This window comes from Rhinolophus sinicus, linkage group LG04 (genome assembly GCF_036562045.2).
Source record: "Rhinolophus sinicus isolate RSC01 linkage group LG04, ASM3656204v1, whole genome shotgun sequence".
Taxonomy (NCBI): domain Eukaryota; kingdom Metazoa; phylum Chordata; class Mammalia; order Chiroptera; family Rhinolophidae; genus Rhinolophus; species Rhinolophus sinicus.
The window spans coordinates 47,192,427-47,216,546 of NC_133754.1; the positions used below are offsets into that span (position 1 = coordinate 47,192,427).

Sequence of the window (24,120 nt, forward strand, 5' to 3'; positions counted from 1 at the left end):
AGTGGATCGCTTCGCAGAAATAGTTTTCACTCACGTGCAAGAGTGGTTTATATTCGCCTATTAACAACTCTAGCTCTGTTCATGGCAGACTCCCGTGGAATATTCCTCAGCCCCCTTATTTGTGGGCATTCCCACCTTGTTGCTTTACCACCAGAAGCTCCGAAGCTGCAGCTGTCAGGATCCTAATCCCTTCTTCAGGACTCCCTGCCAGTGTGTACAGTAGCAAGCTGCGTGCTTTGGTGCTAGCCTTTCAGGCACTCAGAGGTCTCATCAGCAAATCAAAAGTTGTGGATGATAATTTTTAATCTTCCAGAAACTCAGCTAACTCCTTTAGGTATGTCCAGACTTAACATTTAATAAATGTTGACCTTCAGGCAGACACGTATAATAAAGACTGCTTTCTTTAATGGAAGAGAAACTATATCGGGAAAAACGTATGACCACTTTTGGTATTGTTTAGCCATGTGACTTCAGGGATATAATTTAACTTTTGGTTTTCCTTGTTTGTAAACTTTAGGGGAAATAATTTTCTTCTAAGTGTAAAGAAAAGTGTGGTGGCTGTGAAAAATGTTTTAGGATCCTTGAGAAAGGAGTGATGTATAAATTCATGGTAGTATCGTGATTATTATATGACCCAACATTGAGACGTAAAACATCAAATCATTGCTTTCCAAAATTGGAATAACAAGTCGTTTAAACTTACTCAAATGATATGCTCTATTTGAGAGGCATAAAATACTTTAATTTCTTCAGTTTTAAATATGTTTGTGGAAATGGTATGGATTCTTTAAAGTAGAAGATATTCAGAAAACCATTTAGCAGTTGTGCTGTTTGACATTGGCTATGTGCTAATGAAACATTGATAGGAAAAATATGAACTTTGAATTTGTTGCTATGTCGGAAGCTCTATTTTAGATTAATACTATGGTTTTTTAGTACACTGAATGGAAGCCATTTTCTCTCAATGTTTTAATTACCTCTTAAGTTTTAGGATTATTATCTGACTAGTCAATATAAAGATGACATCTTTTTTTATGATAGCTGAGGTTGTCTCTGATGAAGACTCTTTTCTTTCTCCAGTGGTTTCTAAAATTTCTGACTCTGAAGCCTTTGTTTGAATTTTGATTTATACTAGCTAGATTGTGTTTCCATGGTAGTTCTTTTTTTTCCCTTCATACAAGATATGCAAATATATTTGTATTTGTCTGTTTTTAAAGCATACAAACAAAAGTGGTCAGATACCAAGACATGAAGAACAAACTTGGTTTAAGAAAGCCTGGCTGCTATTTCCCAATTCAACCCTCGAAGAGCAGTGACAACAATTATGCCATCCCCCAGCGTCAGGCTAGTGCCACTTTCTGGAAATCCCTTCTACTATGAGGCTGGATTGTTTTGGCTCTCCAAACCCGTCAAGGAAATGCCAGAGTGTGCTTTACCATGCTAATTCTTAAAGCATGATTTATTATTATATGATTGCAATATAATTTCCCTGCTATATTTGAAGTTAAACTTTATTAGGTAAATATAAAAGCACTCAACACATTTTGAATTAATTGCTACCATTTGATATTTGAATGTGTTATTTGTCTAGTTTTCAAGAAATGATCAAGAAAACATCAGTATATAGTCATCCATTAGGTCATCGCTTAATGGATCCAGAAGCTCAAAAAGGTAAATCATTTTATGTTTATTTACATAATTTGAACAATTCTAAGATGACAAACAACTAACAAAATATAAAACTTTACCTTTGCAGTGTTCATTAATGTCTTAAATGGAGCTAGAACTTTATCAATTGCATATTATATCTTGGCTTTTGTTTGCTAACCTGTATATATCCTTAACAATGTTTAATGTATACTGCTATACTTATGGTCCTGATGATATATTAGAGATAATTTTGAAAGACAATAAATTAAATATATAGACTTGCCAAATATTTAGGTTTTTTTTTATATGCAGAAGTGGAATAATTTTTTTTCCCAAGTGCTATATGCTAAATACATGATCATGATTTTTGAGTTATTTCATTTCAGATGAGATTATAAGAGAGATCAGTCCTATGTAAAACTACACATTTTTACTAATATTGGATGAAAGATGATTTTAGACTTAAAAACATTTCTAGCCTCTGTTTATGGTTCCTCTGATGTATTAATTGGAGGCAAATACATAATACAATTTGACCTCTTGGTGTAAGCAGAATTTCAGTTTGAATTGTTCTATCACTGTAGTTATTTGAAATCGACCCACCTTTTTTATATCATCTTAAATAGCCTGACTTTTCATGGAATATGTAGTATAATTGTTTTGAGATAAAAAGTGCAGACATACATTCTTGACACAGACTAGAAGAATTATTACCATGTTTTTGTAGTATAAATTTATCTTGGCTTCTTTCTTTCTCTCTATCCTCTACCTACCCACAGTGGATGTTTTCTAAGAACTGTAGTCCTTTTTTTTTTTTTCCTTTTTAAGGCATACCAGGTGGCCCCTACCTAGGTGAGCATATCTTTGTCCATGAGAACTGGGGCTATGCTCAGTGCTGGCAGCCTAGGTGGCTTAAACACTAATGGTTTTACTGTAGTGATTTTTGCAAACCTAAACATTTAAAGTCCTAATCACTTAGCGAATCCAGGCATTTAAATGATTTGAATGAAGAAGTAATTTCTGGGTGGCTTATGAATAAAATTACATCATTATTCTTATCATTAGTAACAATGCTTGGTTTCAACTGTGTGCACGATAATATGGCAAATTACAAAGGAAATGGAAGAAGTTCAAGGTAAGGTTGAGACAGAACTAATATTAAAATATTTTATAACACGAATAATCACACCCCATAATCATCTATATAGCCAATTAGAGCTTTAAAAACATGCTCACAGGCGCAGTGCTAAGGGGATTAAGTGTGTGTTGCTGGGGCAGAGTCAGATGGCATTCTGTTGGAAAGACTACCACTCACCAGAGGAACACTCAGTTTTCAAGTACTGAATGTTGACTTGTCCTTCTAACTCTTTTATACTTAGTGTCTTGTGCTTGGAAAGGATGGAGCAAACCCATAGCCCAGCTCTATTTCAACACTGGCCTGAGGACCCAAGAATTATAGGATGTTACTTAGTTATACACAGATTAAAGTTAGGACTGTGGTGGATGCTGAAAGTTCCTCTGTCTGTTGTTTCTATGCTGCATTATAACCTAAACTGTCTAAAACCTCATCCACGTGAGCTATTCCAAGGGTCTTCTGTTGTCTACCTCTTGCCTAAAGACACTCTCCAGCTGTTAGCGCTTGTAACAATGTGTTATACGCTAGCAGGGTGCTGCTCAGGGTCTGCACTTCTGGAGCGGGTTCATCCTAACCGTAGGCTCAGTGATTCCTGTGCATCATTCTTCATAAACGTGTCCTCCCAACTGCTTACTTGATGCCCTACCTACTGCTTGTGTCTATTTGGCTCCTTTAAAAAACAGATGCTAAAATGGGATTAAACATGCAAGAGATTGGGGGAAATATTGTGGAGCGTAAAGAAGGAACAGAGACAGGCAGGGAGACCTTCAGACCACCATGCAGGTTCAACACCTGTGAGAAGAGAGAGAGGGCAGGTTGGTTAGGAAGACCTCAGACTGCAACACAGTTCTGAGATGGTCTCAGGCAGGCAGATGGGGATTCTGTGAGCAAAAGCTGCCACTAGGCGAGTATCCTTCCTCTATGGATGGGAATGGGCTGGCTTTAGCAGGCAGCCCCAGGAGGAAGCATGGCCTCCAAGGAACCAAAGGGATAGCAGCTGGCCCTATTGGGCAGCTATGCTTCCCATAGCAGGTTCTCCTAATCTGAGCGGCACACCTCTGTGGCTGGCATGTCCTGTCACACAATTTTATGTATTAAAAAATAATTTTCCTTTGCTTATGTGCCCCTCCACCTAAATTTTCTATCTCAGTTTATGGCAACACCATTTCCTTGGCCACTCAGAAACCTGCAATCATCCTAGTCTTTCCCCTCTCCTCACACCCTTCATCATTAAATCTGATTGATTTTACCTCATAATGTATTTTCCTACCCTTCTTGTCCTGTTTGCAGCATCAGCCTTGATTCAGTTCTTTATTATTTCTTCTCTTGATTATTGTAATTACCTTCTAACAGGCTGCCCCCACCCTGAGCTAGCCCCCTTTCTTTATCCTCTCTAGTTCTTTCTCCATAGCCTGTATGATTTTTTAAAACATTCAAATCTTCCTACATTAGCCTTCTGCTTAAAAGTCTTCAGTGCCTCATTATTTATTATAGGGTAAACTCAATACTTCTTAGCATGACAGAGTGTTTTATCTCATGCTACTACTCCAATTTATCCTATGTTTTAGTTCTCAGGGTTTCCCAAATTGGAAAATTGGTCAAGAATCTTTTTGCCAGTGGACTTCTGTACATGTCGTCTCCTATGTATGGCATGTGTTGCCCTCTCTTATTTGACTTACAAACTCATAATCATTGAGTCTCTGGCCATTCTTTCCTTGGCTCTCTGAGAGAACTTTCTCTTTTTAAATTAACTAGTTAAGTCTCTACTTTGAATTCATAGTGCCCAGGCACTCAATACATGAGTGAATGAATGAATTAGCTATAACTGAGTCCTGTTGGCTGGACGTAATATTTTCTCATTAATGGTGATCTTGTATTTCTGGTCACCAGTTAGTTGACTCTTTTCGGGAGCAAGTATAATGTATTACTTAGTGATATCACATGAAAATCTTTCCTAAGAATCTTCATAAATCTTTACAGAGTTGGATTAATAGGCAATATGGCTTTTAGAAGAAGAAAGTTCATTTGATTAGTTCTATTGCTCTTTAAGAAACATATCATACTGTAGTCTGAGGCAATATGTGCTAATATGCCAGTTGGAGTCCTATAGCATATATAATTACTAAAGTGAGAATCATTCATTAGCACACTTTACATCTTTTAAAAGTAACCTGAATAAGTATCAGTTAAATAAGATAAATACATTTTCGACATATTAAACAAAAATAACTCTTAAATATAACAGTCTGCCTCAGATGTCTTCAAATGTTTGGTTTAAATGTAAGATTGAATGTCAGTCATTGCCCTTGGGGGAGCTCTACTATTATTTCAAAAGCTTACAATTTCATACTTGGTTCTTAGACCCTGTGCTGCTGCTTTAGTTCAGACTCTTGCATTTTTTTTCTAGATTGTTGTAACTACCTTCTAATTAGCTTCTAACTTAGCCTTCAGCTGCTATGGCCAGAAGTAAGTTTCTAAATATCAAATATGATCATATTAGTTCCTGTCCCAACAATCTTTATTGTCTCCTCCTCACATTAGAGAACAAAGGTCAACATTGCCCTCACATTTGATCTCGACCTGCTTCTTCAGGCTTATTTTCTAGAACACCCCAACATGCACCTTGCACACCAGCTCCTGGATCTTCTAATGGCTCTCTGAACCTGCCTCCATGCCTTGGTGGATGTTTCATTTCCCTTGACCTTGCTTCCGCCCTTCTCTGCCTAGCAGCCTTCCTTCTCCTCTAACTCAGCTCCAATGTCTCCTTGAGAAGGCTTCTCCTAATCTGACTAACTGGTGATGCTTCCCATAGCACTTTAGAAATATTTCTTTTTTTGCACTTATCGTACTTCACTGGCATTCGTTTAGTTGTCTGTTTCCACTGTGACCCCAGCAGCAAACTTGGAGTACAACTAATTCTGTTTGTTTTTCCCCAGTTGTATCCTGAGCAGTCTCAGTAAAAGATGAATTTTCTTTTTTCTGTAAATGTAATGGTATCATTTGATCCTTTAATTAAAGTTTAAGCCTCTGTATATTCTTGAAATTAAGCAGACCTCTAGACAAAAAGTATTTGTCAAATTTCAGGAATTAGTTTCAATTCAAGAACCCAAGACCTTGACATTGCTGAGACAGTCAGAATTCTATCTTTCAGGTTAGCCTATGACCATTTACTAATCTGAAAATACCTTTAACATCTTTTTTTCTTTTTAATCTCTAGATATTTATTAAGAAGCAATGACATTCATCTTTGAATAGAAGATTCAACTGAATGACAGTCTTTTTCATTTAGTTGAGGAGTTTTTACTTTAAATTTTGCTGACAGGTTTTCGTGACAGCCCTCTAATGGAAGCTTAAATTCACTTGTCATAGCTACTAAAGAATTTTTTTTTTGGTGTATTTCTGTGATCTGACCCTTCCATTTATTATTGTTGTCATTGACCTTAAAAGTATAAAAGAAAAGAATAAAGACAGAGCCTCTATTTTTGAAGACTTGCTGCAATCCAGCCTTGAAAGTCAATTCTCTGTTGAATTTTTTCTTAAGAAAATCATCATCATAATGTGGCAGAATTTTGCTAATTTTCACTTCATAATTAATTCTCAGGAGAACAAGTGTACCTGGTAGATTTTATTCACTATCAGCAAAGATTCAGTAGCAGGGAAAGGGTGTTAAGACTTTTTTTTTTATATCAAAAAGCATTAAAATAGATAAGCTCAGGATAGCAACATAATTGTAATACTGTCTTGATTATGTTTTATTTACAATCTGTTTTAATATTTATGTTTCAATATTAAATTCATTAATAAAATAATCCTTTAATATTAGAGTAGATAGCATTTATCTAAAGGTACAGATATCAGGAATTTTCTGCTTTTCATATAAGGAAGGCAAGATTCATCATTTTGTGTAACGTACCTGGTTTAGTTGTCTGTCCTGGGGCCTGAGTTCTAGGTAACAAGGAGAGAATATATGTGGGAAAATTATTCTTCAGAAATTTAAATTAGAATATCATTGTATGATATGCTATTAACTTTTGGAGGAAATTCCTCTTCAAACCATCACTAAAAACTGAAGAGTATCTACTCATGTATTACTCTTCCCAAGATTCAATCCTATGTTCAACAAATAACCAAGCATGCACTTTGAGAGACAGTCTTTGTATATTATGTTTGGAGCATAGATTTCTCCCTTTCATTACAAGGCAATTCTAGGGGTGCCTGTACAATAGTGCAGCCTTTCTATTAGATTCCAGTTCAGAGGTTCTTGTCATCAACCTTGAAATGGGTGGTGATGTTGCCCAAACTGAATATTAAATACGTCTTGTGATTTAAATAAATAAATACTATTAAAATTGTTACCTCAAAAGTTTTACATAGAAGTTAATGCTGAAAAACATCAGTCAAAGTTTTAAGGTGGAAGTAATTGTATGTGTGTGTATATTTGCTTTTAAAATCTCCCATATCTAGACAAATTATTTTAAGCAGCCAAGTTCAATCTGTTTTGGTTTCCTGGTATAAGTTATGTTAATTTTTATGAAGGTTACTTCTTATGGAGTGACTGTGGTATTCATACAGTATTGAAATGCAAAAAAGAATATTAATAGAGAACATTGTCAATTAAATTTTATTCAACTTGATAATGTCTTTTATGTAATATATGGTCATCCTAAGGTGTATAACTAATTTCAAATTACTATATATGATAGATAGAATTGTGCTCTTTTAGAATGGATATGTAATTTATAGTGGTTTTTGTTTCATAAAATCTCTTTGAAGATTCTTGATTTTGGGGTGCAATTTTTGATTATAACAATATATTCACATATATATTTTAAATATCATTTCCGTATAAAAGTAAAGATGTGGTCATTCTTAAAAAGAAATTACTAGTTCTGTTTATTTAGAAATGCAGTCAAAAACCAGGAATCATTTGTCACTACACTGTAGTTTTTAGAATAACAGCCCTAATCTGGTCACCTAACCTCTAAAATAAAGTGCAAAGTCAGAGATGTCAGTTTTTGTAGCAGTAAATATTCACTGGCAAAGTTTATACATCGAAGATTGGAACTTTAGGAGATGCTCCTGGGATTTAGTGTACTCTAACATCTATTAATCCCTGATTCCTTCGGTGACTTGTCAAAGAAGTGCTGCATTTACAAGGAGTTTGCAAGGAGGCCCAAGAGGGTGTATTCAGCTAAAGGTCAAGGAAGCAATTAATGTTCTCTGCTTTTCCCTAAAGAATTTCCACAGCAAAAATTGCTTCCCCAACCCTCACCAATCTTAGCAAGGCAAGTGAATATAGTGCAGTGAAAGTTAAAGTTCAAATAAAACATATTACTAATATCATTTGGTTCTTAGAGCTCTACCTGAATGTGAATGCATGCCATTGTTTAAGGAGAAATAGAGTGAAATATATTAGAAGAGGGAGCTCTTGCTGAAGAATATCAGGTTTTCATCTTGTTTTCTCTGCATCTCTGCCAAAAGTCAGTGTTTGTGGTGGTGGTGGTAGAGTGGGCCCTTCCTGTGGCACGGAGTGAAGTTGGAGTTCTATTGGGGAATACTTGGTTTGTCCAGATCCTAAGCAAGATTATTAGGGTATCACAGAATTTAGGACAGGAAGTCATCTATGAATTCCACAAGCTGACATGGATTATTTTTTTCTGTGTTTCATTTCATTTCCTTTCAACTCCATTTTATCAGTTGTCATAGAGCATTATGATCGTCCATTTGCATGTTTCTCGTTACACATCTGTAAGCTTCACCAGCTTGAATTTTATTTATTCTCAGTCACTAAACAGTGTGTAGACTTTAGTAAGTACTCAGTGAATATTTGTTGAATGAATAAAGAATTTCTTAGCCTGTCATCTGGAACACATCTCTGCCTGGTGATGAATCTTAGTCCCGTTCATTCACTTCCCTTCTAAAGTCTGATATCACTCCCCTCTACTGGCTTCCTTTTGTCTGCTTTTATTTACTTTCTGCCCTACATTTCCTTAGCACATTGTATCTCTATGATAGCACTTTTCCACATGATGGCATGCAGTTATTTCATTGAATCATAGAAATTCAGTTGTCCTAGTCCAGCTAGACCAATGAGTAATCTGATATATCCCCAATATTTGAAAGAGTGGTCTTCTGGTTTCTTATTGATAGCTTCTGGGGACTAATTGTTTACTGCTATCTGAGGTGAGCCATTCCATTTTTGAAAATATGTGATTTTTAGAAAAATATTAATGATCAACTTTAATTTTCTCCCATGGGTTCAGCTTCTGCTCTCTGGGATCTCTCTCTCTCTCTCTCTCTCTCTCTCTCTCTCTCGCTCTCGCTCTCGCTCTCGCTCTCGCTCTTTCTCTCTCTCCTATCTCTTCTATTTGCTACTCCTTCGAATTTGTGAAAACTCTTTTCTCAAATTTTATTATTTTTTAAATTAAATTTATTGGGATGACAAGTGAAAACTCTTGTGTTCCTTAAGTTGTTTCTTCTTTATGATGAAAATGCTGATCTCCCCAAACTGTCCTCATATGGCCGAGTGTCAAGATTTCTCACCTCCCAGTTGCCCCAGTTTCTCAGTGGCCCTCCAAAATGGGGCTCCCCAAACTGAATGTGGGGCTACAAGTGTGACCTAACCATTTTCAAATATAACAGAGCCTTTACCACCCTCATTTTAAATATTGTAATATGGCCTGGGTGTATTAGCTTTTTTGATAGTTGTGTTATACTTTTGACTCATATTGAACTTGTGGCCAATTAAATTGGTATATTTTTCCCCTCCACAATTGGTACAGACTGAATGTGGACTTGACATTTGTCTTTATCAAATTTCATATTGTTAAGTCCAATCCACTGGTATAGGCCATCAAGATATTTAGTATAACATTTACTTATTTAGTATAATTCCCCATCACATTCATATTTTAATATTTGATCACACTCTTAATATCACCAATCAAGCCAGTAACAAAAATGTCGATCAGAGCAAAGCTGTAAATACACCATGTATTAGAAAGGTCTCTCCACATGGGCAGCAAACCCAAGTACTTTGGAGCTGTTGTGGAAAAACTAACTTGCATCCAGTTTAGAGTTTCTTCATGGGGATGTTGTGTATTACTGAAGTTCAGATAGTTGTGTCTTTACATTTCTAGTTTTCCCAAGGGCGGGGCCACATTTATCTGGCTAACTGCCGTCTTCCCATCGCCTACTGTGTTTTTCCCCAAAATAAGACTTAATTGGACAATCAACTCTAATGCATCTTTTGGAGCAAAAATTAATATAGGACCCAGTGTTATATTAATATGTTATATTATAGTATATTATGTTATATTATATAAGACCCAGTCTTATACTAAAATTTTTGCTCCAAAAGATGCATTAGAGCTGATTGTCCGGCTATGTCTTATTTTCAGGGAGCACAGCGCCTGGCACATAGTAGGGCTTCAGTACAGTTTTGTTGAAAGAGTAAATGGAATAACCAAGGAACGCATGTTCTTCTGGCTTAAGTTTTTAAAATGAATCCTTTCTGTCTCATCTCTTCTCCTTTTAAAGAATCACAAACTGTTTTTACTTTTCTTGGTTGTGTAACACTACTTCTTTCTTACACTCAAAGTTCAGTCTTTATTTTCTGTCTTCTCTTCTGAAGAGAACTAAGCCTGGATTCATTAGCATTGAGGTGGGGGAAGTGGCAAAGAACAAAGACAAGCCTTGAAAGATGAGTGGATTTTAAGGACTGTTTTAAGAAATAAATAGCTTCTCTATTAATGCAAATCATATATTAGATAGGTGAAACCTAAGACACACTTCCTTTATGAAGCCATCCCTGAGTAACCTCCACCTCATGGATTTCCGCCTTCTTTATTTAACTATAGAATTACCCCCAGCATTATTGAGGTATAGTCAACAAATAGAAATTGTATAGCGGGGGTGCCAAAAAAATGTATACACATTTTAAGAGATGTTATCTATACTCAAGCAGTGGTTTGTTGTAATCAGAAGTGTCTGGATGCTGATGGTAACCACTTTGAGCACCTCTTGTAATTGCAGAAGTCAAACATGACTTGTATTCACCTTTTGTTATTGGTGTATATTTAATATTACAAGTAATATAGTTCTTTGCATTCCTAAAATGTGTGCGTGTGTGCATATATATATATATATATATATATATATGTTTTTTAAAAAAAAGATTTTATTGGGGAAGAGGAACAGGACATTATTGAGGAACAGTGTGTACTTCCGGGACTTTTCCAAGTCAAGTTGTTGTCCTTTCAATCTTAGTTGTGGAGGGTGCAGCTCAGCTCCAGGTCCAGTTGCTGTTGTTAGTTGCAGGGGGAGCAGCCCACCATCCTTTGTGGGAGTCGAACTGGCAACCTTGTGGTTGAGAGCCCGCGCTCCAACCTACTGAGTCATCTGGCCACCCGGGAGCTAAGCGGCAGCTCATTGACTTCATTCTAGTTGCGAAGGGCGCAGCTTGCTGGCTCACATGGGAATTGAACCGGTAGCCCTGTTGCCCAGAGGTCGTGCTCTAACCAACTGAGTCACCTGTCCGCCCCCTGTATACATTTTTTTTGACATCCTCTGTATATTTAAGATATACAACTTGTTTCACACATTATAAAATGAACACCATAATCAAGCTAATTAACATATCCACCACTCACATAGTAACTTACCTTTCTTTTGTTTTTTGGGTGAGAATATTTAAGATATATTTTCTTAGTAAATTTAAAGTATACAATACATTATTATTGACTATAATCACCATGCTGTACATTAGAGCTCCAGAAGTTACTCACCTTGCATAACTGAAACTCTGTACCCTTTGACCAACATCTCCCCATTTCCCCCACCTCCCAGCCCTTGGCCACCACCATTCTACTCTCTGCTTCTACAAGTAACTATGGAATTTTCAGTTGTACAATACAGTATCACACACTCCAATATTGTTGAGTATATGGTGATCTTGTTTTATCATTTAGTTTCATAACCAAAATATAACAGCTATAATAATTTATTGAGCCCTATGTAATTGTAGACAAGGTGCTAAGCACTTTATATATGTTGCCTTATTTCAATCTCCCAACATTATTTGATGTAGGTTTTTGTATCTTTCTCACTTTACAAATAAGGAAATGGAGGCTTAGAGAGAGATGTATATCTTGCTCCGTAAATAATTAGTAAATTCTTTGGGACTATTAGTTTCTTTTTAAAATCATATCTTAGCTCTTTAATAGTTTAGAGAGTAGGCTTTGGAACAACCAAAAAAGGAGTTCAAATGTTGGCTCCTTCATTTACAAGTTGCATGTAGCTAATAAAGCTTCAAGCTGATAAAGCTCTCTTAGTTTTGTTATCTATGCAACTGCAAATAATAATGCATATCTCACAAGGTTTGTTGCAAAAATGACATGAAATATCATATATAATGTATTTAACACGGTCTGGCATGTGAAGAAAGTGTTCAATAATTGGTAGTTAATGTTGCTTATTAATCTTATGTAATGTGGATATTATGATGCCATAAGTTGCCCAGAATAATAACATAAAAATAAGTAATGATAAAATAAGAGTATATTGTTGGATGATAAATATTTTTGTCTGAATAAAGGCAGGTCACAAAGGATATACATTACTGAAATAACAGGAATTGACCTCTTTAGCCAATGTGAACACGTGGCTTCTTTTATTCCATCACTAATCTTTCTATTGTTCTAGATAAATATATTTGAGTCCCTTAATATGTATTGTTTTAAAAAACTATGTTATTATTTGTTTCGCATAGTGTTGCAGCAATGGACAGTGGTGATTTCAACTCTAGTGAAAATCAGAAAGATGTTGCTATCCTGATGTATGAAATGTTAGCTTATATTATGAGTCATTTTCAAATAGTTTACCATACCAGTACATTGCACCTAAAGTCAATGAATATTCAAAAGTAACAGAATAAGTAGAAATGTTGCATTTCCATCAAGTTCTTCTCCTTTTCCGTGGTTTTACTAACACAACAATTGCCTTTTTCTTTTACTTTCAGAGAACAGAGGAAACGATGATGACAAAAAAGTTGTTGCAGAGATCGCAGCAAGATGTTTTATTCCAACTCTAATAACAACAACCTCCTGGGAGGGATTTCATTTTGTTGGTCATGATATTCTAATTACTGAAGCCACGGACTGTTACGGTGCTGTTGTTTGGCCATCGGTATAATTTCATACAAAATTTGCTACATTTCAATTATTTTCAGTCAGTTTTGTTCATTATTCTGTACTATTTGGAAGAAGGAAATAGGTTCCAAAGTTCTGTTTTGTGACCTTAAACAACACTAAATTTAGAAATCATGAAATTGGGAAAATGCTTCCATCAATTCTACTTTTGATTTTTAGGGTTAATAATAATTGTTATTTACACCTTGAGTTTTTTGTGACCATAAAAGTTTAGAATAGTAAACATATTTCCCATTTACCTGGCTCCATTTGAGTTAAACAGTTATAATGAAGTCTATACCAATGTCAACATGTAGGCTATTCTAAAAGGCTCCCCTCCTTCACCAGTTGTTCCGTGAAGGGCGCAGACCCCTAGCACTGTCTGTTCTAACCCCACACGCTTCTTTGAAATGACTATTATTATTAGAAATTTCTTTCTTTAAAGGTAATGAAACCTAAGCAACTGAACTCCATATTTTTAGTTGTCTCTTTTCTTCCCAACAACCCCCAATGACTTTTTCTAGCCTGTGTTGAACCACTGAAGGACGTACTTCTGTTGATAACTGTCTGTATTGATATTTATGTACACATACAAATACACGCAGGCACACACATACATATCATAGCATTAATGGGATATTTATCTAATAGAGTTTAATTGTATTTTCTGTTATTACTTGCCGAGCACTAATTTTTTTTCCTTTTTAATTTCATAGGCCCTTGTTCTATGCTATTTTCTAGAAGCAAATGTAAAGCAGTATAATATGGTTGACAGAAATGTGATTGAAATTGGAGCTGGAACAGGGTTAGTCTCCATTGTGGCAAGTTTACTTGGTAAGTAGATATTTTTGATTGAATGGGGTTTAGAGAATTTAATGATCAAGCATCATTAGTTGCTTTTATTATCCAGTATATTATGACCTGGATCTATTTTTAACTCCTTAATTGTTTGAATGGGCTTTTCATCAAGAAACTCTACCAATTTTAAAATTACCTTACTGATTCCTTTTAGAATTTTCTGTGTTGGTATATTAATTTTCCTCATAGAGTGCTAAGTCATACATGTATTCTAATTGGGAGGTGCACTTAAGCTCCTGGCTGCTAGAGGAGATACTAAGTATAGATAGAATCTACTGCTGCTGACTCTGATGTTCTTTATTTAAATTTTAGCCCTATTTCAATGTTTCCATGTAGCCATATATTCCTTTTGGCTTTTGAAGTCCTATGCTTTCATGAAAAAGCACCTGTTAGAATAGAGAGGTATGTTAGAAATCACATAAAAATCATGTCTGCTCTTCACTTTATGTTTGCCCTTGGATTTATTTTCTCAGTTTATTTTCATTCTTCTTTTGCAATCTCTTGTTCTCTCACCTGAATCTTCTTTTTCAACTAAACATGTGACGGTCTCTGTGTATGCCCAAACCTGCTGCTGTTCATTCTTTTTTTGGTGTAGTTCATCTATTTCATTGCTTTAATTTAGCTGCATTTTTTGATGTGCACCACCCCAAATCTGTTTTGATTACCTTGATCTTCAGAAGTGCACACCTGACACTCTAAAATCTTGAGAGGAGGCAGGGTTGAGCAGCTGGGCAGGCGTGGTTTTCTCATGGTGGCAGTCCCCACACCTGTGAATTGCTTCCAGGGCAGGGGGGGCAGATGCTGGGCCTGGGGCATGTCATGTGGTTTCTCATGGTCCCACCGCCGCTGTATTCAGGCCTCCGACAGCTGCCAACTTGACATTTTCACTTGGATGGGGTCACAGGCATCCTGAACTGAACATGCCTTCAGGCTAGACTCTTGGTTTCCAACCTCCCAGCTGCTCCTACCCCCACCCCCTTGGGCTCCTCCTCCAGCCTTTTCCAGCTCGGTAAATAGCACCCACATTCATCCACTCCATTACTCAGGTCCCAGAAATCAAAGTCATCTTCAACTCCCCTCTTCCCCTTCTACCCTATGTCTGTTCCCTCAAATTGTATGGGCTCAGCCTTTAAAACATAGCAATCTGAAACTTCTGGTCAAGATGGCAGAATGGGTAAAGTCTGTGCTCACCTCCTCCCACAACCACATCAAAATTACACTAAATTATAGAATAACCACCCTTGAGGACAACCTGAAGACTAGCTAAACAGGACTTCTGTAACTAAGGATATAAAGAAGAAACCACATTGAGACTGGTAGGAGAGAAGGAGACTGGCTGTGGCAGTTAAGAATCAGGAGGGATATCTTGGCTGCAGAGGTCCCCCTGAGGAGTGAGGAGTCCCAGCCCTACACCAGGCTCCCCAGCCCAGGGCACCAATACTGGGAAGAGGAATCCCCACAAAAGCTGGCTGTAAAAATCATCAGGGACTCAGTATGGGTGAGACAGAGGGCTGCTGTAGACCCAGGTGTCCTCTTAAAGGGCCTATGAACAGACTTACTCTCACAAACACCCTAAGCTCCAGAGAAGGGATACAAACTCTAAAAGCACCAGTGGCATATGGGGAGGAACTGAATTGTCTGGCTCAGGGTGAAAGCTGGAGGGGCAGCTCTCTGCAGGACTAAAATGCTGGCAGGCACTATTGCTCCTTTGTTGAACTGTCCCCCCACACAGCGTTCAGGTGTAGGTGGGGACCAAATCTGAGCCTCCTCAACCTGGCTAACACTGCTTTTGCCCCACCCTGGTGATTCTCTATGACTAGACTTACCTAATTCATGTGCCTGGCCCAAATCACTTTCAGAGGCTTGGGCCTGCACTGCAGACTTTTCTAAAACCTCTTAAAGGTCCACAAACCCCAAACAAACAGTGGCTGGTCTTAGCATGCCCTGTACCTCTAGCTAAGTGGCCCCAAGCTCAGCATTAGTGTCAGCCAAACTTGGTTCATAGTATAACCACTCCCACATGCCTCCAAGCCCAGCATAGGCCGCTACGAATTGCAGATCACTTTGTAGCTCCTAGCAAGTGGCCCCAGACTGGACACACACCTGCATTAGATCCCCTCTCAAGAGGCCCCAGAATCAACAAACACTCTGGTGGCTGGCTTCACACCACACCAGAGCACCAGCAAATTAGAATCACAAATAACACACCCAAGGGGTGGACTTGGCAGGCACCAGAGCCCCCACTAAAGCAAATCCTGCTCTGTGGGGTCAGGCCCCGCACAATAGCTTGTCCACTGAAGTAACAGCCAGTCCTCACAGCCAGTCAGCCTAAGGGTCAATCTCACCCCCTGACATGCCAACAGCAATCAAGGCTCAACTACAACAGGAGAACATACACAGACACACATGTGAATGGGGAGACTGTGCCACTGGGCTTCATAAGACACCTGCTACACAAGGCCACTCTGCCAAGAATGGGAGATGTAGCAGATCTACCTAATATATAAAAATAAACACAAGAAGACAGCCAAAATGAGGAGACAAAGAAACATGTCCCAAATGAAAGGATAAAACTCCAGAAAAATAACTAAACAAAATGGAGGCAAACAATCTACCAGATGCAGAGTTCAAAACATTGGTTATAAGGATGCTCAACAAACTTAGGGGAAGAATAGATGATCTCATTGAGAAGTTCAACAAGGAGATAGAAAACATAAAAAGGAACCAGTCAGAAATGAAGAATACAGTAACTGAAATGAAGAATATATTAGACGAAATTAACAGCAGATTAGAGGAAGCAGAGGATCAAATCAGTTATTTGGAAGACAAAGTAGTGGGAAACACCCAATCACAACAGTAAAAAGAAAAATAATCTAAGAAAAGAAAAAAGTTTAAGGGACGTCTGGGACAATATCAAGCGTACCAGTACCAACATTGGCATTAGGGGTAGCAGAAGGATAAGAGAGAACAAGAGATTGAAAACCTATTTGAGGAAATAATGACTGAAAACTTCCCTAACCTGGTGAGGGAAATAGACGTGCAAGTCCAGGAAGCACAAAGAGTCCTGAACTCGATGAACCTAAAGAGGTCCACAGCAAGACGCATCTAATTAAAATGTGAAAGGCTAACGACAGAGAGAGAATCTTAAAAGCATCAAGAGAAAAGCAGTTAGTTACCTACAAGGGAGGTAACTCTGACTTCCATAAGACTGTCAGATGATTTCTCACCAGAAACTTTGCAGGCGAAAAGGGATTAGCAGGAAATATTCAAAGCAAGGAAAAATGAGGACCTACAACCAAGATTACTCTACCCAGCAAGGCTATCATTTAAAATTGAAGGACAGATAAAGAGCTTCCCAGAGAAGAAAAACCACCAAACCAGTATTACACGGAATTTTCAAGGGACTTCTTTAAGAAGAAGAAGATGAAGACAAAGAAAAAGAATGAGAAGGAGAAAGTAAAAAATATGAATAAGAAAATATTGCAAAGAAAAAAAATTCTCACCAACAAAGGCAAGCACATAATAAAAGCAGTGGGTCAGCAAACACTAAAGATAATACAAAGGTTAAAAAGCAAAAGTAGGAAGATCATATGTAATTACAACAGTAAATTAAGGATATATAAAACACACATGCAAAAGGAGAAAATGAATGATAAAACAAACATGGAGGGAGGGAGGGAGTAAAAATGGTAGTGATTTTAGAATGTGTTTGAAATTAAGCAGCCATCAACTTCAAATAGACTGCTATAAGCATAGCTTCATGTATGTGAAATACATGGTAACCACAAACCAAAAATCTACAAGAGTTACAAGAAATAAAGAGAAAGGAATCTAAATATAACACTATAGAAAGTCATCAACATATAAGAGAAGAGAGCAAAAAAATACAGGAACAGAGAACTACAAAAACAATCAGAAGACAATTAATAAAATGGCAATAACTACGTACCTATCAATAATTACTTTAAATATAAATGGATTATTACAATGGAATATTACTCGGCCATAAAAACGAATGAAATCTTAGCCTTTGTGACAACATGGATAGACCTAGAGGGATAATGCTAAATGAAGTAAATCAGACTGAAAAAGACAAATACCATATGATCTCACTTATATGTGGAATCTAAAAAACAAAATAAACGAACAAACAAAACAGAAACAGAGATAACGGAGAACAAACTGATGGTTGCCAGGTGTGAGGGGAATTCGGGAGCTGAGTGAAAAAGGTGAAGGGGTTAAGAAGTATAAATTGGCAGTTACAAAATAGTCATGGGGAGGTAAAGTACAGCTTAGGGAATATAATCAATAATGTAATAACCATATATGGTGTCAGGTGGGTGCAAGACTTGTCAGGGGGTTCACTTCATAAGTTATATAAATGTCTAACCACTGTACTGTGCACCTGAAACTAATATAATGTCAACTGTAATTGAAAAAATTTTTAAAGAAAATAGACAAACAAACAAACAAAAATCTTCAGAGGAATTCAAGATTTAGTGATTTACAAAAACATTGGGAAAATACAGGACCTTTGATGTCCTCTCCAATTTTTTTTTTTTTTTTTTTAAATTTCTCTGTCCTAACATTGCTTTCCAAACTCACCATTCCAGTTAGCATGGATAGAGTCAGAGTCTCTATTGGATTTATACCTGAAGGCTTCCTGATCTAGGAACAGAATTTGTGTTTGGGAAGTCATTTGTTTCATTAAAAAGAATTGATCCTTTTTGTCTGCTTGGATAACTTGACACAAGTACCAAAAGATTGAAGCTTTCTTTAGTCAGTATTCTACAAGTGGTGGTGTTTACCTCTCTAGGTATAAAAATATTAATAGTCAGCTAGTTCATATTCATTGTAAATAGGGGTATATTCCTTATCTTGGGGTTTTACGATTTGTTGAAAATGATAGACCCACCGACATTAGAATGTGAAGATTGATATTTCTGAGATTCTACCAATGATATGTATATCTCCCTCCTATTTTAATATTTTCCACAAAATACAATCAATGGCCAGAGAAACTTGCCGTGTTGGCTAAGTAATGGGCTCTAAACTGGTCTGGGCTGGCCTAAACCTCTCTTCCTGTTCCACTTTCCCATTCCTTACTCGAGTCTGTTCTTGTCAGATGATGTGGAATTGGGCAATCCTGGATTTGTTTACACAGTATTTTCAGGCTCTGCTACTGCTCTTTAAGAGCCACATTTTAATTGTTATTGGTTTCTACAGTTTGGCTGCTTCCAGTTTCTTCCTGAAAATGACCTAACTATTCACTTTTAACTCGAAAATACTTTATATCTTCTTCATTTGAGCATTCTGTACTGCATCTATGATCTTTGCTCTCTGAGCATGATACGCATATTGTGGCTAGGTTTTAAACATCTTTTCACGGGAAGACTCACACTTATAGTGGGGTCAAACTGAAAACTTGGACATTATTGTGGATGTTACGATACTTTCTATGTAGTGCCTTTGAAGTCTTCATTCCTTTCTCTACTTTTCATGCCTGAGTACTTGTTCAATGATATGTAGGATGCCCAATGATGGTACATACCCTTGTTCAGTCTCATAGCACTAGGGATCAGACTTCTTGTGGGGGAGAACCTATTCATCCTTCGGCAGTGGCTTCTGATTGTTCCAGTGAGGGTACCAAATATTTTGAATTTCCCTTTCTCTTGATTATTTTTATCCTAGCATGTAGTGGGCAAACAGAAAATAACAACAGCAGCAACAACAAGACAAAACAAAGGACAATAACAGGAGAACAGCCAAGTGCAGTGGAGTGCATAAATACCATGGGAATCTAATTGTTTGTTGTTGTTTTTTAAGGGGAGGCATAAGGCTGGCCTAGCATCCACTTTAAAAGGGATTTCTGTCCTGTGTGCAGTCACCAGTTTTTTTGCCTTAGGACCAGCAGTTGTGCAGAACTGCAAAATGCAGTTGTCTTGAAACCTGATTGTTTACCCCATGAGGGTTACTTTTCCTACTATTCTTTGCTTCACAGGTGCACATGTGACTGCCACAGATTTACCTGAATTACTTGGAAACCTGCAGTATAATATTTCCCGAAACACCAAAATGAAATGTAAGCATTTGCCTCAAGTGAAAGAACTCTCCTGGGGCATAGCTTTAGACAAGAACTTCCCACGGTCTTCCAACAATTTTGACTATATCCTGGCAGCTGATGTTGTCTATGCTCATCCTTTCCTGGAAGAACTCCTCCTGACTTTTGACCATCTGTGCAAAGAAACCACCATCATCCTCTGGGTCATGAAATTCAGGTTAGAGAGGGAAAACAAATTTGTAGATAGATTTAAGGAGTTGTTTGACCTGGAGGAGATTTCCAGTTTCCCTAGCCTGAATATTAAGTTGTATAAAGCTATGAAGAAAAATCGGAGGAGTGCATGATGTCCTCAAAGGAGGACTTGGAAAGCGAAGGTGATTGGTAGTAGAGCATGACTTCAAAGGCCCTGGATAATCCGATGTAGCACTGACTATCCCAAGGGAGAAACACACACACACATACACACACACGCACACACACATACACACACACACACACACAGGCATGCGCCACACCCTGCCAGGAATTTTCACAGATATAGCATGTGGGTCTGGAGGATGGCAAAGCCATACTGTGTCATTATTGGTTAGGACAAGTTCTGCTTCCTTATCCCTCCATAGCACCATTTAGTAGTATTATGGTCAGTTTAATAAAGGGTGCAACTGTCGTTATTTTTAATGTATAACTAGAATAGTAGAATGGTGGTATTCAATAATATCTCTAAAAGGAACATTCTTATTGTTTTTAACATAAGCTCATGTAATTTTCTCTTTAGAAATAAAGAAATAGACTATAGTGGGATCTGCAAATAAATCTGAAAGGGCAGATACATAATATCACAGTAAATGTTAGATTATTGTGGTTTTCGTTGGTGCCAGTTTATAGGCGGTCTATCATCTCTGCTTGGCAGGGTGGGCCTCCGGTGCAACCTCAGAAATCAATCAAGCTTGTGGATTTGAGGTTACGGGCAAGGACATTTTACTCTAGCAAATGAAAAATGAATGGAAGCAAACATAAAAACAGTTGAGCTTTTGGAGGAGTTATTGTTTTATTTTTAAGCCAAGTACAGTTATTTTGTGTCACAGAAACAGAAATAAATATAAAAACTTCGAGTTGAAAATACACATGAAAAGATTTAGGCTCTAATCTCAAATAACCAGACAAATGGCTGGTTTTAAAGTTTAAAGCTCTCCTGAGCTTTAAACTTTAAGTTTGAACATATTTAGATCTAGATATTTGAAATCCTACGTGATTTTTTTCACAAGGGCCTTAGAGATTAGAATAAGTCTGAAGTAATTAAAGTCAGTGCAAGGAGAGCAAAAAATCATGATTTTTGTACCATGTAACAAGAGAATATTGGTCGGTAACTTCTCTTCAGTGTCCCTAGTAACGTTTGCTAGGCTATGCCTGTGCCCTCGGGGTGATACTTGCTCTCCTAAGCACAGCCCTTTCTGCTTTGCTGGAAGTTTTCAGTCTACTCCAGCTTGAGCAGAGCTAAAAAGGTTATTTCCTAGGACGCTGACCTGTGAGCCAGTATGCAGATGTGCTCCCAGTGGATTTTTTGGTATGTGTGGTTCATAGAGCCATCTCTCAATGATTCCCAGTATTTACATGGTCCTTTATAGTTTTCACAGCCTGTTACATACATAGTCATTTAATCCTCAGAACCATTCTAAGAAGTACAAGTAATACCATAGAAGTATAAGTAAAAACTGAGGCTGAGAGGGATAAGTCACTTGCTCTGGCCACACAGCTGTAGCAGGGCAGTGATGGGTCACTCAGGCCCAGTCTTGTTCGAGTCCAGAGCCTGTGTTCTTTACCACTGCACTGCCTTTATGTATTTAAAACAGTAATTTTCATTTTTTTTTAATGAGTGAAGTCATTTCTTTAAAATCAAATCAACACCCAGAAAGGTAAGCAAATACATTAGGAAATGATGGGAGCTGCTCCTCCTTAAATCTTTTTCTCGTTTCCTGCCTTAACTGGATGGTCGGGGTAGGCTTGTTTAGAAGGTGACATTTAAGAAAAGCTTAATGAGGGAAGTAGCAGTGCAGGTACCTGGAGAAGTGTGTTCCAGGCAGAAGGAACAGCTGTGCAAGGCCCTTGGGCAGTGCCAATCCTCTAGAAGAAACATCACAGCCAGTGGCTCTTCTAGCAGGGCGAGCTGGGGAGACCGGTGAGACGTGGCCGCAGATAGGCTGTAGCGGGGCTGGATGGTGTCAGAGCTTTGTTGCAGTCTGGGTTTTCTGGAAGCGGACTCTGAAGTAGAATTTGGTGTGCAGGTCATTTATTAGTGAGTGCTGTTGGGATCAAGACCTAAGCAAAGTAGGACAAAAGTAGAGGTCGGATTGCAATGCAGAGCCAACCACAGCCTCAGCCGGTCCTTTATAGGAGTGCTGGGCCCAGAGTGGCCTTTCAGAGTTGTCTGAGATTGGGCTGAGAAGCCTGTGCCTGGATAACCCCATGTCATCCAGTCACTGGCTGCTCTGGAAGGCTCTGTGACCTTGGGTGAGGTGACTCCCTTCAGCTGAGGCAGTCCCTGAAGACACTGACAGCTGAGGGCCATCTGCCAGGAGCACTTCCAGCAGCGCAGTGATAAGTCATTCTGAAGGGGACCTGGGCAGCACATCACAGCGTCTGCCACGACCTTTAAGGCCATTGAAAGAGTTTTGACTTTTTCTCTGGTGAAGTGGAGAATCTCTGGGTGGTTTAGAGTAGAGGAGTGAAACATCACATAAGGACCACTCTGGCTGATGTTTTGGGAATGCTTGTAAAAGGGAAAAGGGACCCTTTACGGGGCTGTGGCAGCCATCCAGGCAAAAGAGGATGGCAGCCTGCCCAGGGAATGTGCCCTTGAGGTGGTGAGAAGTGGTCAGTTCTAGATGTGTTTGGAAGCTAGAGTCTACCAATTGAATGTGAGTTTGAGGAAAGAGAGGAGTCAAAACTGACTCTAAAGTTTTTGATCTGAGCTACTAGACATAAAGTTAGAGGCATCAGCTTGGAGATGGTTTGTAAAGCTGAGTCAGGGAGCAGGAGTGAATACACAGAGAAGAAAGCAAGGAGGGCGGCCAACATTAGGAAATGAGACATTAAGAAATGAGGTGTATCTGAGATTTTTTTCGAGGTTCTGCTTGTATTAATTGAATTAATTACCCCAAATTGTATTAATATCTGTTGACTCTGAGACATGTATTTACTCCCACAATAGTTTTTGAACTGGTTAGTAGTGGTCTGAGATTCCTCAGAGCTGCCTCAAACGCTTCTAGGAGTGTTTTACTGCACCAGCAGGCGTCTTGGGGTAGCAAGTGGAAAAAATGGCCCCTTTGCTAAAAAATATTTAAATATCACTACTAAGCTATTTTTAGGTAGAATAGATAAAATGTCCTTCTTTCAAAGACTGTGTTAGGACCAAACCAACCACGTGGTTCATTATAGTTCCTCTTTCTCTAAGAGTCAATCTGTCAAACACAATGCATTCAATATCAATTGTTTTATTCTGTTTATAACATTCATTTGCAAATTTTAATACCCACCCACCCACACACACTGTGCCCCTCCTGTTTTGCTTCATTCTGTGTGCTTGTCTGCTTTTATCTTTTTGCTCTAGTTTCTCCACACTTTTCTATATTCAGTTTTACAATAATCTAATTTCAAAAGATGTAATTTGAATACGCTTTTTCTATCTTACAATTTTTCTATTATGGCTAGGAATTTATTTGTTAACTTTAATCCAAGGGCCTTATACTGTGAATTTTGCCTTTATCTAACTTTTTTTTTTTTTTTTTGAGAAGTTAAGCTATTTTACCTAAAACCTGAATCCAATTCTTGCAGTAACTTTCTGGGTTTCTAATAGAATAACGTACCTTATCAAAGTTTAAATAGAGATTATCACAGAATAGTTATTGCTCCACAGCAATCATACCAACTGGCTGGTGATACTCTGCAGCTTAAAATTTACATTTATATGTTACATATATGTAACCATGAGTTTTTGTGCCCCAGATTGTATCAACTGACTAGGTGACTAAGTACTGTACTAAAATCTGTCTTAGAATTTACTGATACATCCTATTTCATTTGTACCAATTTTTGTCTACCAGAATTTTTCAAATATTGGTTTTTATTTTTTATTTATATTCAGTTCTCTTTTTTGGATAAATAATTGAGTTTACACTATTGGCTCCAAACCTGTTAGGAAATTACCCAATGCCACATTTTCATGAAAGAAA

The 24,120-nt window shown here is 37.7% G+C and overlaps 1 protein-coding gene across 2 annotated transcripts; it reads left to right on the forward strand.

Annotated features, from left to right (window-relative positions):
• Positions 1-77: 77 nt before the first annotated feature.
• Positions 78-20,997, forward strand: LOC109447083 (putative methyltransferase-like protein 21E). 2 transcript variants are annotated; one of them, XM_019731087.2, is made up of 5 exons: positions 78-334; positions 1,592-1,671; positions 12,804-12,970; positions 13,689-13,806; positions 19,832-20,997. In XM_019731087.2, the coding sequence occupies exons 2-5, from the start codon at positions 1,602-1,604 to the stop codon at positions 20,233-20,235; spliced, it is 759 nt and encodes a 252-aa protein (XP_019586646.2). In that variant the 5' UTR covers positions 78-334; positions 1,592-1,601; the 3' UTR covers positions 20,236-20,997. The 2 variants fall into 2 exon arrangements, with proteins under 2 accessions (XP_019586646.2, XP_019586645.2); XM_019731086.2 differs by lacking the exon at positions 78-334 and having other exon boundaries at positions 1,472-1,671.
• The last annotated feature ends 3,123 nt before the right edge of the window (positions 20,998-24,120 follow it).